Genomic DNA, 14,247 nt, shown 5'->3' with positions numbered 1-14,247 from the left:
GAACATTTTAAAAACAAGGAAAGACACTGACCTAAGAGGGTTGCCCCAAGTCAGGTACTGTAAGTTGGCCAGCTTCTGGAAAGTTGCAATGTTGATTATAATTCAGACATTGCTGGACACCCTCATGGAATTTCATACCTCAGGATGTTAAGAATGACTTCAAAGGGGATTGATTCAAGTGTACGGTATATGTCAGGCCCTATTTTACCATTTTGATTCTAAGTACTGGGCTGATTTGAATCTGGGAGTGTTTCAGATCTGACTTTTAGACCCATTCTCAGGGCCCCCATACACGCTCTGCTTGCAAATATATCATAAGAAGTCTCATAACACCAGATTAAAGTCCAACAGGTTTATTTGGTAGCAAAAGCCACTAGCTTTAGGAGCGCTGCTCCTTCAGAACCTCAGAACTCCCACTTATCTGACGAAGGAGCAGTGGTCTGAAAGCTAGTGGCTTTTGCTACCAAATAAACCTGTTGGACTTTAATCTGGCGTTGTGAGACTTCTCACTGTGTTTACCCCAGTCCAATGCCAGCATCTCCACATCATGACTGCAAAAATATCAGCAAGTCCAAATTGCACTGCAGAACCTATGAGCGGAGCTTAATGCGCCCAGAATCCTGCAGCTCTGATCAGCGCCTCCAACTGTGCATGTGCAGAAAAAAAAGATAGAATAACGCTCTCCTGCCACTCATTCCCGGGCCAGATAATGCCTCCCCCTGGCCCCCACAGACACTGCCCCACCTCCCACAACATTACTGATCCCCTTATTCCCCAACACCCCCCTGCTATCCAGACCGATGACGGCCCCCTGCCCCCTTTCGCCCCCCCACCAATCACAGGCAGAATAGCAGTGGACCCCCCCTTCTCTCCCATTGATCTCAGGCAGAGTGGCAGCAGACCCTCCTTCCTCCACACTGATCGCAGGCAGAGAGATCCACCCTCCTCCCTCCACCGTCCTCCCTCCACCCTCCTCCCTCCACCCTACAGATATCAGGCAGAGTGATCCCCTTTACTCCCATCCCTGACCCTCCTGCGCAAGATCCCAATGTCCTCTGGACTTAGGTGGCTGTGTGACACCTCCCTCTCTCTCCCCTGTCCCTAATCATTGAGGCATTGATCCACCATCGACCCGCCCTTCCCATCTGAACACCTGCAAGTGCTCGCTTGCCTTCCACTCAATGCTAACAAGCAAACTGCATGGAACTTGCTGGAATGCTCTGCCAAACTGCCTGCAGCTGATCTGCCCTAATGAGGGGTAGCTCCATTAAAAACCCAAGAATGGATCGGCAGGCATAGCTGCACAGAGTGTGCGCGTGACCAGCAACTGCTACCCCTCCTTCCCGCCGCAATCAGATTTTCTGAGTGCGATCTGGGGAGGCTACTGGATGCAGTAGAGATGAGGCGAGACACCCTCTCCTCCCCAGGAGGACGCAGACCCATGGGAGCTGATGGGAATGCAGCCAGGGCACTGGTCCCCTAAACCAGGAAGCAGTGCGGCAAGAAGGTCAATGACCTCATCCGGGCAGCAAGGGTGAGTGCTGAATCCCATGTAGCACCTTCCCCCAAATCTCCCCCAGATCCTCCCATCCCCTGCATGCACCCTGCATGCTTCCAGCTCCTGACCCACAAGCACCTACTTCCTATCCCCCCAAGATCCCCACTGTATTTGCCCTCTAAGGGCCACCAACTGATACACTGCAGGAGTCACACCATCATTTCTTTCATGGTTCCTTCTGTCTCCACAGGAGAAGACTGACCATAACACCCGTGAGAGGCCGAAGACAGGGGATGGTGATCCAGACATCTGGGTCCTGACCCCTTTGAGGAATGGGCACTGGAGCTGTCAAGGGAAGGGGAGATTCAGGCTGGCAGCGACAGCATGGTTGGGCTGCTGTCAAGATGTGAGCACCTGTCATTCCTCCACACACTTTGACACAACTTCTTGGGGACATGAGTTTTGGGTGCATGGGGAAGGTTTAAAGGAGATATAAGAGGCATGTTTATTTGCTCAGACAGCAATGGGTGCCTGGAACTCGCTGTCAGGGGGAGTTTGTGCAGGCAGATGTGATAGTGACTTTTAAGGGGCATCTATACAGCTTTGTGAATGGGATAGGAATAGAGGCATATGGTCCGGGAACGGTAGGTGGTAACAATTCAGATGGGCAGCCTGATCGCGACAGGCTCAGAGCCAAAGGGCCTGTTCCTGTGATATAATTTTTTGATGCTTTGTTCTGTGTTCAGTGGAGAAATATGAATCATGTGTTTGGCATCCCGGATTCCTTTCCCTCCCTTGCACTTAACCTTGTATCCTGTGTTGCAGGGACAGATCCAGAAGCCCCAGGGCCTTCTGACATCATGCCTCCCATGCAGCTCCCACCCAACCTGGTCAAGACAGCTCGGATGAGTCCTCAGAGGATATGGCTGAAGGAACCTCCGAGGGTAGCACAGTTTTGGTGTCAACTTCCACCTCACAACTCACCATCCCAGATACTGACACGTTGGTGGGTCCAGTTAGTGGTGAGGCTTCTGGGTCACTCTGCTGAGCACGACACATCTGATAATGTACATCGGGTGGAGGAGGGAATGTCAGAGACCTCTGTCATGTAGGGGCCTGCTGGAGTTAAAGACTCTGCTGGCCCCAGGGCTACATGCTGAGCCTCTGAGATAATTTCTTCCTCAGCTGCTGGAGATGCAGCAAGAGAGCCAGGGAATGCAGGAGGGGTTGACGGCCACACTGGACCAACTACAAGACTGTTGGGAGGTGTCCCAAAGCTTTCAAGTGAACTAGCTACTGCCTGTCTTGCGTGCTTCCCAGGCCAACAATGCAAGGTTGGTGTCTGCAGAGGAATGCCTGGGGCAGGGGATCCTCAACATGAGTGGCAGCCTCCAAGCGATGGCCGTGTCATAGCGGCCACAGCTGAAGGACTGAACAGACTTCTCCAGATTCTGTGGCCCATGGCTGAGAGGCTCGAGAGCATGCAGGAGACCCAGCGGGACAGCGCAGAGACACAGTGGGCTATGGCATCAGCCCTCTTCATCATCTTCAAATTGCCCCTCTTTTGTTCTAGCTCTTTGCGCAAACATGTTCCCGAATCTTGTTTTCCTTTCAGCTTCTGGCAGAAGGGAAACATCGACTGGCATCATATTAATTTTTTTAGGCTCCTTGTATCAGATATTGATAGTGGACCCATCAGGTTGAACCACCAAAACAGATACAGTCTGGCATAGACCTGCCTTCCAAAGCGAACTACTGATGTTCTATTGGAATTGTTCCTCCTGGGTACGCTGACACAGGATACATAGCAGGAAGCAGTCTTTCAGAAGGCACAAACTGCCACAGCCGCTTGCTCCAGCCCAGCGCCCGGGCCCGCTGCCTCCGATTTTTTTCGAACTGCGCATGCATAATTCAGAGATCCGAACGGTCCGATAGCGCTAAGCCTCGCCCACAGCACAGATCGGATTGGAGCCGGCAAGAAGCGTAGAGGCGCGCTGGAACGAGGATTCTGGGCTCGGATCCATATTATGCCTGGATCTGGTCCTTAGGCTCCGACTGGTAAAATCGGGCCCAGAGGCCGGTATTTTGCGACCTCGCTCAGACAAGGTTCGTAAAATCCCACCCTAGGAAAATTCTGTGAGCCGCGCCCGCCCCAGTTTCAGGATGGGTGTGGCGGTAGAATCCCAGCCAGAAAATCTGTTCAGACATTAGTTACATGAAAGATGGTTTCCTATAAAGATGGATAATGACTCATTAATGAAATTAATGGCTAGTATATTACAGAATCTGATCAACCCAGCCATGAAACAAAAGCAACTGTTGGTTGAAATTTGAGATAAACAATCCCTTTCTGAAATCATTATGGCGAGCGAGAGGTCATATGACTGAAGTAACCATTTTGAAATATTTTTCATACAAGCTGCTAAAGACAGAAGCGGCGAGTAGCCTCAAAGATGCCAACAAAGCAATAATACTCTTGCTCGTCATTCCTCTCTCAAGTAAATGCCTGATCTGTGCTAATTTAAAAATCCAGCATAGAGATAGTGAATTTCCATCGAAAGGAACCTCAAGTGTAAAAATTGTTGACTTTCGGAAGAGACCATTTATGTTTTAAAAAATAAATTGTCTTTGGCAATTGCAATTGCATGGGCTTCAACCCAACTTCTGGAACTTAAAAGCAGAACTGTTTCTGCACTGTGACCAGCAAAGGACTCATAAACAGTGAACTCTCAAGCTTTTTTATCTTTCAGCATTAAATTTTAATTTGGCTAAGAAAGTAACTACGTACAGTATAAGTTGTAAATTTTGCATGTTTGTTTATGTGAATGTGGGATGAGGAATTTGAGAAGCACACATTTATCCTTCTTTGTTTAAAAAAAAATCCAGGAGGATTTTTAATTCAATAAAAATTAACCCCTTTTTGTCTTAAAACTCAAAAGCCTGCTGGACTTGTTTGTTTGCAATCAGTAGATAAATGGTAAAGCAAAACTTTGAGTTAGTACTTTTAATTTTTCTGAATCCTTCAGAAAACCGGTTATGGTTAGAATTGGGGTAGTACAGTAGTGGCATCATATTTTACCCCTCCTCACGTGGCTGTAGCATTAAGAGTCTCCCAATTTCAATTCAATGAGCAACATGACAAGGGAAAATAATTCACGAGGTAATTCCCTGTTGCCTTCCTCCTGTGCGCTTAAATTCTCTTCCCAAAGGATCCCCCTGCCCCTTGAGGTTTTAGTTCTTTGGCCATCACCACAGAAAATTCACTGATTCCACTGCTGTTAGCCACCTGAGTATGGGATCCTTACCTGGGCCTGGAACAACTTACGAATAACAGGGACAATCATGTAATGGCCTTGCCACTCTGGCCTGCAGGCTACCAGGGCTAAGTGCTGGTTGGCTGGGTAGGCAAGCACTTGAAGGCATTGGTCAGGTAGTAGGCCTCAAGCTTCTAAGCCTCTCAAACAGGGAGCTAATATCCTTTGTGTATAATTACCACGGGGCTGTCTGAAATCCTGTTATAGATTCAATATATTTAAGACCAATCAACAGTCTCACTGTCCTGTAAAAAGCCCATCCGTATTTTCCAATGTCACTCTTGGCAAGTGATGTCAACTCTTTGGCAGCCTCTAATGTTTCTCTTGGTTTCAAAAAGTGGCAGAAAACAAATAATTAGAGTTTGTCTTTCAATTCCAAGTCATTACACTTTGAAATTGTTTACTGATTGTTCCAATACTGGTTGAATAACAACAATGGGTTTTCTTTTTAAATTGGCTTGATTTAATATGAGCCATATTAACTCATATTGACATATTAACTCATGTTGACATGTTTGATTCAGCAAATCTGCTGCAATCTTTTCACTCAATTGGTGGTTCTTCACATCTGAGACTAGCCCAGAGGAATTTCATCCTTCCCTGACATTCAATCACATACAGACAATCAAATAAACAAACAATCACAAACGCGTAGATCGCATCCACATATACACATGGCCACATATACCCAAAGAAAGCAGAGCATTGCCAAACCTCCTTTGACAACATCTTCTAAACTCATGACCTAGAAGGACAAAGGCTGCAGTTGCAGGAGAACACCAACACTTTCAAGTTCCCCTCTGAGTCATACATCATCTTGACTTGGAACTATACTGTTATTCATTCCCTGTCGCTGGATCAAAAACCTCCTAACAGCTCTGTGGATGTATCTACACCATATGGACTACAGCAGTCCAAGCCTGAGGCTCATTGCCATCTTCTTAAGGCCGATTAGAATGGGCAATAAATGATGGCCTTGCCAGCAATGCCCTCATTACATGAACAAATTTTTTAAAAAAGTACATGAATACATCTGTATGCACACACCTGGTAACATGTACCACATACGCACTTTCAAATAATGCTAAGCTGATAGAGAATAAGAGAGAAACTCTGATTCTTCTCTTCCCTCTTTCCATTTGCTACACATCCTAGGCTTGGTAGGGCTGAAACAAGTGAGATCAACCTGGACTTGTTGCGGGGGGAGGTGGGATGAAGGGGTAGAGGAAGATGTTGCATTTAGAACACTCCTGATTTAGCTTCACAATGTGCAACTAACGTTATTTATTTATTAGTCACAAGTAGGCTTACATTAACACAGCAATGAAGTTATGTGAAAATCCCCTAATGGCCACACTCCAGTGCATGTTTGGGTATGCTGAGGAGAATTTAGCATGGCCAATCCACTTAAGGAGCACACCTTTCAGACTGTGGAAGGAAACTGGAACACCCAGAGGAAACCTGCACAGACACGGGGAGAATGTGCAGATTCTGCACAGACAGCGACCGAAGCCGGGAATCAAACCCGGGTCCCTGGCATTGTGAGGCAGCAATGCTAACCACTGTGCTGCCCTAGAGTGACTATAGTTAAAACTTAACTGTGAAATACTTTGGAACATTCTGAGGTTATAAAAGGTGCAAAGTAAATGCAAGTTATTTCTTTCTGAAACTATCAAGGGCTCTCAGTGAACATTTGCTGGTCAGCCCAGATGTTCAGCAGTGAATTTGCAAGAATTAGATTGTTTGTGGTTGTTGCGATTTAGATTCAATGATCCATATTCATCTATCTTTTACCTGCCACCTTGTTTTGCTTAGGTTTCTTCTTTCTCTGAGTTTTGTCAGAATTCTTATCGATGAACTTGTCTTCTACCTCCACGCAGGCTGGTGCTGGATTTTTGGTCTCTAGGTAGTCCATCTCTCGCTCGACACGTTCGATACGCGAAGTTGCCAATTCAAGGTTGCGCCTTTGTTCTTCCCTCTCCTTATCCAAGCTATCCACAAGAGCAAGAATCTGGTTTTTGAATTCTCTGTATTCTGTGGAGTACCTCTGTGTCTGATCATACCAGACAGCTATCCGATCCTGCACAAGAAATAGACAGGGCTTTATTACCAATTGTCGTCTGTATTTTAATTCTGATCAAATGCTGTGATGACCACGCCACGATTGCCTGCTGATGGAATTTTGATCAATATTTGGTTGTCACTAGCCTTGACTATTTCAAAGTTCGCTTGGCTGGTTCCCCACTCCTTGTACCCTCAGTAAACCTGAGCTCATTTCAAACTCATATCCATTTCTTGAGCCACACAATTCCTGTTCCTCCATCAATTCTGTGCTCAGTGTTCCAAACCGGCTCCCAATCCTGCAAGCCATAGATATTAAGCTTAACTGTTACCCCATCTGTGTAACCTTATAGCCCTTAAATCTATGCACACCTCCAATTCTATCCTCCTTTGTATCCTTGATTTTTAATGCTCCATAAATGGCAGCTCTGTCATCAGTTTTCTCGGCCCTAAGCTTTGGAAGTTTTTCCCTAAAAACTTCTACCTCTCTACCCCTTTCTGCACTTTCAAGCTGCCCTCTGAAACCAATCTCTATGACCAAGCATTGATCATCTGACCTATTATCACCAAATGTGACTTGGGGCAGAATTTTTCTCAAAACCTGATAGTGTAAGGTTCTGACTAAGAAAAATGGCATCTATCTCTCCAGAATCACAACTGAGTTTTCAGACCAGATTTTCTGTCACTCAGTGCTATCACTCTGGGTGGATGGGGCTTGATTGAGTCAGCAGGAATGGCTCTACAGAGATCAGGGTGTCATCTTTAAAGTACATTCCCCTCTCTCCTCCCCGGACATGGAGGATAACTCCCACAGGTTTTGAGGCGACTTCCCTCTTACATGGAAGTACTGGAGGCACTGTCCCCTCTCTTCAACCTGTGCTGTCGTCGGGTCTCTCCCTTCTCCCCTCCACCACACATAAGGGAATCCCAACCCCAGTGGAGGAAGGTTACCCCCGCAGCAGTGCCCTCTTGGCCCTGCCAGAGCAGCAAGGGGCAATGCCTAGCCTTGGCCCTCAACACCGTAGGTCTCCAACACCTCCACATCCTTGGCGTGGTCATCACAACTGGCTTTTGCTTTTGAGAACCAGCAATGATTCACACCGGTGTGATGTCAAGTTACCATCATGGCAGATTCCACCGTGGGTGGATGCTAAGATGTAAAGCTGTTTAAGTACGTTTAAATTGTTCCAATTAATGGTAATCAAGTGATGCTCTTTCTGGGCATGAAGTTAATCACGTTACCAGTCGGAGCAGAGAAGACCTCAAACCAGCATCTCACCAGTGCAAATCCTGTTTTGGCCCTCTTGTGAGATTTAGCATCATAACAGATTTGTGTCCACACCAAACGGGGCTGTTAGATCTTGCCCTTGGTGTCCAATTTTGTTTGATAATTTTCCTGACTGTATTTATAGAGTATTATCAAATGTAATGGGTTGTTGCTATTTTCCTGTTGGGGTGTGAAAAATTATCTTATTCAGGATAAACTTCAGATTCTGCAATCACCCCCACTTCACCACCTCCCCCCCCCCCCCACTCCCCCCGCCCCCCCCCACCCTACTGTCCATTTCTGCCCCCTCCACTCCTGCCCGCCCCCCCAAACCTCTCCTAAGCCCTCGGTCACTCCCATAGTTTCTTGGCACCCAGTCCCCTTGTCTGAATAGAAAGGAGGGTCAATGATCAGAGGACAGTGATTTACAATAATTAGCAAAAGCATCTAGTGAGTAATGAGAAGAATTTGTCTTGGGCAGTGAGAACTTGAAAAGGTGGTGGAATGAAATTTGGCTGGAACTTTCAAAAAGCTACTGTATATATACTGGAAAAGGAAACAGATTACAGAATTAAGGATAACATCAGTGGAGTGGAATTAATTGGACAGCTCTTTCAAAGTGCTAGCATAGTTACCAAATCTTCTGCGCTGTAATTTTATTTGACTTTATGGAAGTGGCCCCAAGTTGAGATCTGAATACCATATGATGCACATGGGCATTGCATCAGATTCCTTCCAATACTTCAGCTGTGGGAAAGTTCCTCCTAAAACTTCCGTACCAATGGATGATGTGTCATTCTTGATTATCAGGCAGTTTCATGAACTGAAGAGCTGGAGCTTGCCCATTTGGACTTATTATCTAGCCTCTACTGCAGATGGCTGTTCAGATAACAGCAGTTCTCCTTTCATTGAACCCTGCAATCTGAACCAATTCCTGGCTTGCCCCTCGCTTTCTCACTGAAAATGTTTCCTCCAGAGAACTGGTGCTCTAAGTTACCCATAAAAAGTTTGCCCTTCTGCTCCCCTGATGTTTTCTCATAGCACTGCAACTCTGTTCCTTTTCCAGTATCTGCCCAGTAGCGTTTTGGGAAACTATGCTGCCACGTAATGCTGCATTTGTATGGTTGAAGTAAATGCTTGTGGTTGTCTAAGCCATAACTCTGTTGTATTGACTACTAAAGGTGAAATTTGCATTTTTATTTAAAGTATCATTTGCTTGTTAATTCATATGTAATTTGCATTGGTTCTGTTCATGTTAAGTTGCAAAATGTGGAATTTTGTTGGTAATTTCTTCATCTGGAGGGGGGGTCATTCAGTAAGTTTGGTTATTTAGGTTTAGGGTCTCTCTACAAGCATGGTAACACCTCTCCCTTTTCTCCTCTAGTTGCCTTGTCCCACATCCATCTCATCGCTAACAGAACTATCTGCCAAGCCAACCTGCTAACGCTGCAACTGCATACTTTCCCATCATGAGCATTTCACATTGACAGTCAGTGCTCAGGGAACCGAAGGAGAAACAGGCTGGTTACCTCAGTACTGGAAGGTTGGCCAGTGTTCCGGGGAGGGCAAGGAAAATGCTTCAAAGACATTCTGAAGCTCACCTTGAATTGCAGTGACATTGACTAGTTGATACCAATTACTTAAAATGGAGAGAACTTGCCCATCCAGCACTGTGCCACTGTGCTGCCCATTTGGGGCCAATCTGGTTAGGTTGATTGGCCGTGCTAAATTGACCCTAGTGTCGAGGGGATTTGCAGGGTAAATATGTGGAGTTACGGGAATTGGGCCTGGGTGGGCTTGTGGTTGGTGCAGACTCAATGGGCTGAATGGCTTCCTTCCACATTGTAGGGATTCTAAGCTGCATCATGCTTTCAGTACCAATGTCTGAATAATGAGGCAAAACAGCAGCAAAGGAGGTGTAAAAAGGAAGCAAGTTTTACAGTCCGGATCTCACTACCTGCTGGGATGTTCTGCTCCATCTGCCCCAAAGCTGCAAGCCAGTCATTGGCTTATTCAGCCACATGAAGATCATAGCTGAGACAGGTGACCCTGAGCAAGGTCATCCTCAAATCGAGGGACAGCCGATCATGACAACTTCAGCTCTGTCAATTCTTTCTTTCTTGCCCCTAACCAAGTGTTTGGTTCCCTAGCTATTGCCCAGTGATCCGTACAGGGGATCAGCTTTTCACCACATGCATTAATGAATTACATGCAGGATTAATAAATAGTACAAGTCTTCAAATGAGATTATGTTAAGATGTGAAAATGGGACAAACTTATATATTCCAGTTTGGGTTTCACCAGGATCATTCAGCTCCCAACCTCATTACAGCCTTGGTTCAAACATTGACAAAAGAGCTGAATTCCAGAGGTGAGGAGAAAGTGACAGCCCTTGACAACAAGGCCGCATTCGACCGAGTGTGTCATCAAGGACCCTTTGTGGAACTGGAATCAATGGATGTCGGGGGCAAACTCTCCACAGGTTGGAGTCATACTTGGTACATAGGAAAATGGAGTTGTGGAGGGTCCGCCATCTCAGCTCTAGAACATCTCTGCAGGAGTCCTAGGCCAACAATCTTCAGCTGCTTCATCAGTGACCTTCCCACCGTCATAAAGTCAGAAGTGGGATGTTTGCCAATGATTGCACAATGTTCAGCACCATCTGCGACTCCTCAGATACTGAAGCAGCTCATGTTCAAATATCCAGCTTGAGCTGACATGTGGCAAGTAACATTTGCGTCACACAAATGTCAGGAAATGATCATCACCAATAAGGGACACTCTAACCACCACCCCTTGACATTCAATCGTGTTACCATCGCTGAATCCCCCACTGTCAACATCCCTGGGATTACCATTGACCGAAAACTCAACTCACCAGATAAACACAATGGCTACAAGAGCAGATTGGAGGCTAGGAATACTGCAGTGATTAATTCACTTCCTGACTCCCCAAAGCCTATCCACTATCTGCAAGGCATAAGTCAGGAGTGTGATGGAATATTCCCCACTTTTCTGGATTGGTGCAGCTCCAACAACATTTAAGAAGCTTGGGACCATCCAGGACAAAACAGTCTGCTTGATTGGCATCACATTTACAAACATTCAATCCCTCCACCACTGACGCTTAGTAGCAGCAGTGCGCACTATCTACAAGATGCACTGTAGCAATTCACCAAAGATCCTTAGACAGCACCTTACAAACCCACGCCCACTTCCATCTAGAAGGACAAGGGCAGCAGATACATGGGAACAGCACTACCTATAAGTTCCCCTCCAAGCCGCCCACCATCCTGACTTGGAAATACATTGCCATTCCTTCACAGTTGCTGGGTCAAAATCCAGGAATTCCCTCCCCAGTGGCATCGTGGTTCAACCCACAGAACATGGACTGCAGCAATTCAAGAAGGCAGCTCACCACCACCTTCTCAAGGGCAACTAGAGATGGGCAATAAATGCTGGCCAGCCAGTGACGCCCATGTCCCAGGAATGAATATAAAAACAAGACAGATCAAGTTAGGTGAGCACAAATGTTGAAGACAGCTCAGATCCCAGAGGAGCAAATTTCTCCAAGTATTTCACTTCCATGGCCTTGTCTCATTCGTCCACCTGAGGCCTATATTCCCACAGCCAGTTACCAAGTTAAAAGATTTCTTTTACTCAATTAGATAATCAGTCAAAACAACCTCCATTCCCATCCTCAATTTTTTTTTACAAATATCAAAAATTTTGTAACAGTTATTTGAATAAAGCAATAATTTTACTGTTTCCCGGCTCTTACAGCAGTTTCCTGGTGATTAATTTTCATTTTTTGAGCGTCTGGGCCATTTCAGGAGGGCCATTCCATCCCTGTCTAATCTACAAAGGCAAAACACTGCTGATGCTGCAATCAGAAACAAAAACAGAAAATGCTGGAAAATTTCAACAGGCCTGACAGCGTCTGTGAAAAGAGAGAACAGAGCCAATGCTTCGGGTCTGGATGAGCTTCATCCAGACAGAGCAGATTCAATGGGCCGAATGGCCTAATTCTGCTCCTACATCTTATGGTTTTATGGAATGTGCAGAATGATAACATGAACCTGGAGAGTTGGGGGAGTGTCTCAATGACGGTGGTGGGATGTGTTGGTGTGGGTGGGTTTGCGGGGGGGTGCTTGGTGAGGGGTTGGAGGGGAGGTGGTGGTGGGATGGTGAGTTGAATGGGGGAGAGCATTTTCCACTTGGGTAATGATCTGGTGGAGTGGGTAGAGTGCTCATCTTATAACCCAGCAAATTTTCATTTATCCTTCTACATCAGATCTTGGACCTACACAACTTTAAATAAGTGAAATAACCCTGGACTGGAACGGTACACAGCTGAAAGCAAAATTATCTGGGATTTTGATGGCATCCACTGAGCCCCCTCACATGGTTAGAATCAGAGAGTCCAGTCCTGCCTCTGATCTCACCTATACTGAGGTATGTTGCCATGGATATGAGCAGCTATGCATTATTTTGCCCAAGTGTGAGCCTGGTCAGTGACAGGCTATTCAACTGTGAGAGCATCACAGCAATGCTTGATGTTGTTCTCATTCGAAGCGCATCCGGTGGGATTCACTGAACAATTGCCAGGATTGGAAATCCTGGCTGGTGTTCTCCTTCCCAGCCCAGGGGACCTGAGGCCAACTGTACGGTGACTACCAGCAGTCCAACGCAGCTGGGGAGCCAACTGGGAATCTACACCATCTGTTTTAGCTCAAAACACATCAGCCAGTGTGTTTACCATGTCAACCATTGCAAAACTCATCTTCTGTATTAAAACTTAAAAATAATAAATCTTGGGCAGCAGATGCAATCTATGGCATAATAAATATCTTAAAAAACTTCCCTAGTACTAGGACATTGTCCCATTGACATTACTATCAATGATAATTTACCTCATTTTAACTCACATTAAGTTCCTCCTAAAATTTTTTAAAAAAGACACATATTGTACCTGCCTGTACAGTATTTGAATTCTGAGTTATTACAGACTATTTAATATGGAAATGATTTTTCTTGTCATTTGATATGCAGCATACCTTGTGTATTACATCTGGCCCATTGCTATACACATTTACTTGCATGACAGTGCTTGTGCAGTGTTACCAAATAGGTTCATGTGATCCTGTTGGAGTTCCTTCAAGATCTCCTTCAAGGATTTTGATTCTCTACTGCATAATTCAATGAGTGGGCATTCTTATAATCACTCAAAATCACTTAGGGGAGTTTAATTTCCTCGGTCCTCTGGCTCATATGTAAAGTTCCATCTTGTGCTTTTCAATGCATGCATTTGTCTGCTTAAATGGATTAAGAGTGGTTTTAAAATAGCGTGCAAATGCACAAACCCAGAGCGATGACAGAAGTTAAATCCTAAAGTGTTTAGAACAACAGCAAAAGTTCACCCAAAGAAGCAGAGAGAGTGCAGTCCTTTTCTTAAAAGAATTGACAGCTGGGGAAAGTAAATGTTAAATCCAAACTCCTGACTCAGCATCTTGAAGACCAAGAACCAAATCTTTCAAAAAAAATTCTAATTGTTTCCTCACTTGCAGATCAGAAACAGCGTGATGAACGAGCATTAAAAGTCTTACCTCGAAAGCTGACAGCCTTCTCTCCATGTATTCTGTGAACGAGGATTGACTTTGCACAGTCAGGGCCACAGCAAAGACCACGGTGAGGTACTGGGTCAGCGTCCCCATCTTTTGTGATGATCCTAGACCGTGACTGTAAAAGGGAGCGTGCAGCACCCGACGTGTGAGCGCCGAGAGGACTGTGTGTCTTGTGCTCTATCTCGAGTCTGGTTCCAGCTCATGCCTTTGGAATGCTCCAACAGACAGGCAGGGGTCGGGCTTGGGGGGGTTGGGGGGAGGGTAGGAGGATTGCAGGAGGGACCACACAATATTCTCAATCATCCACTTATTATTTCCATATGTTTTCTCCAGTGTTAGTTTTAATGGGTCAGAAAAAAAAATGGTAACAGCGGAATGAGAGCTTATAATCAATCTAACATCACGATAGACATCAAAAACTGCACAAATATTTCAGACCAGACTATGGAGTTTATTTTTAATTATGCAAGCCACTATAACAAC

The 14,247-nt window shown here is 45.6% G+C and overlaps 1 protein-coding gene across 1 annotated transcript in view; it reads right to left on the bottom strand.

The window, feature by feature from the left end:
* The window catches only part of LOC145357094 (olfactomedin-like protein 3), a 28,314-nt gene extending 14,379 nt beyond the window's left edge, over window positions 1-13,935 (bottom strand). Inside the window, exons 1-2 of the mRNA XM_080210204.1 lie at window positions 13,747-13,935; window positions 6,607-6,892 (exon numbers count right to left, since the gene is read on the bottom strand). Coding sequence (XP_080066330.1) covers window positions 6,607-6,892; window positions 13,747-13,854 — 394 coding nt within the window. The 5' untranslated portion in view covers window positions 13,855-13,935. The remainder of the gene's footprint in view (window positions 1-6,606; window positions 6,893-13,746) is intronic.
* Window positions 13,936-14,247: the final 312 nt, after the last annotated feature.

Source organism: Carcharhinus amblyrhynchos, chromosome 22, assembly GCF_965287045.1.
Source record: "Carcharhinus amblyrhynchos chromosome 22, sCarAmb.v2.hapA, whole genome shotgun sequence".
Lineage (NCBI taxonomy): Eukaryota > Metazoa > Chordata > Chondrichthyes > Carcharhiniformes > Carcharhinidae > Carcharhinus > Carcharhinus amblyrhynchos.
This window is presented reverse-complemented; position numbering and strand designations above follow the sequence as displayed.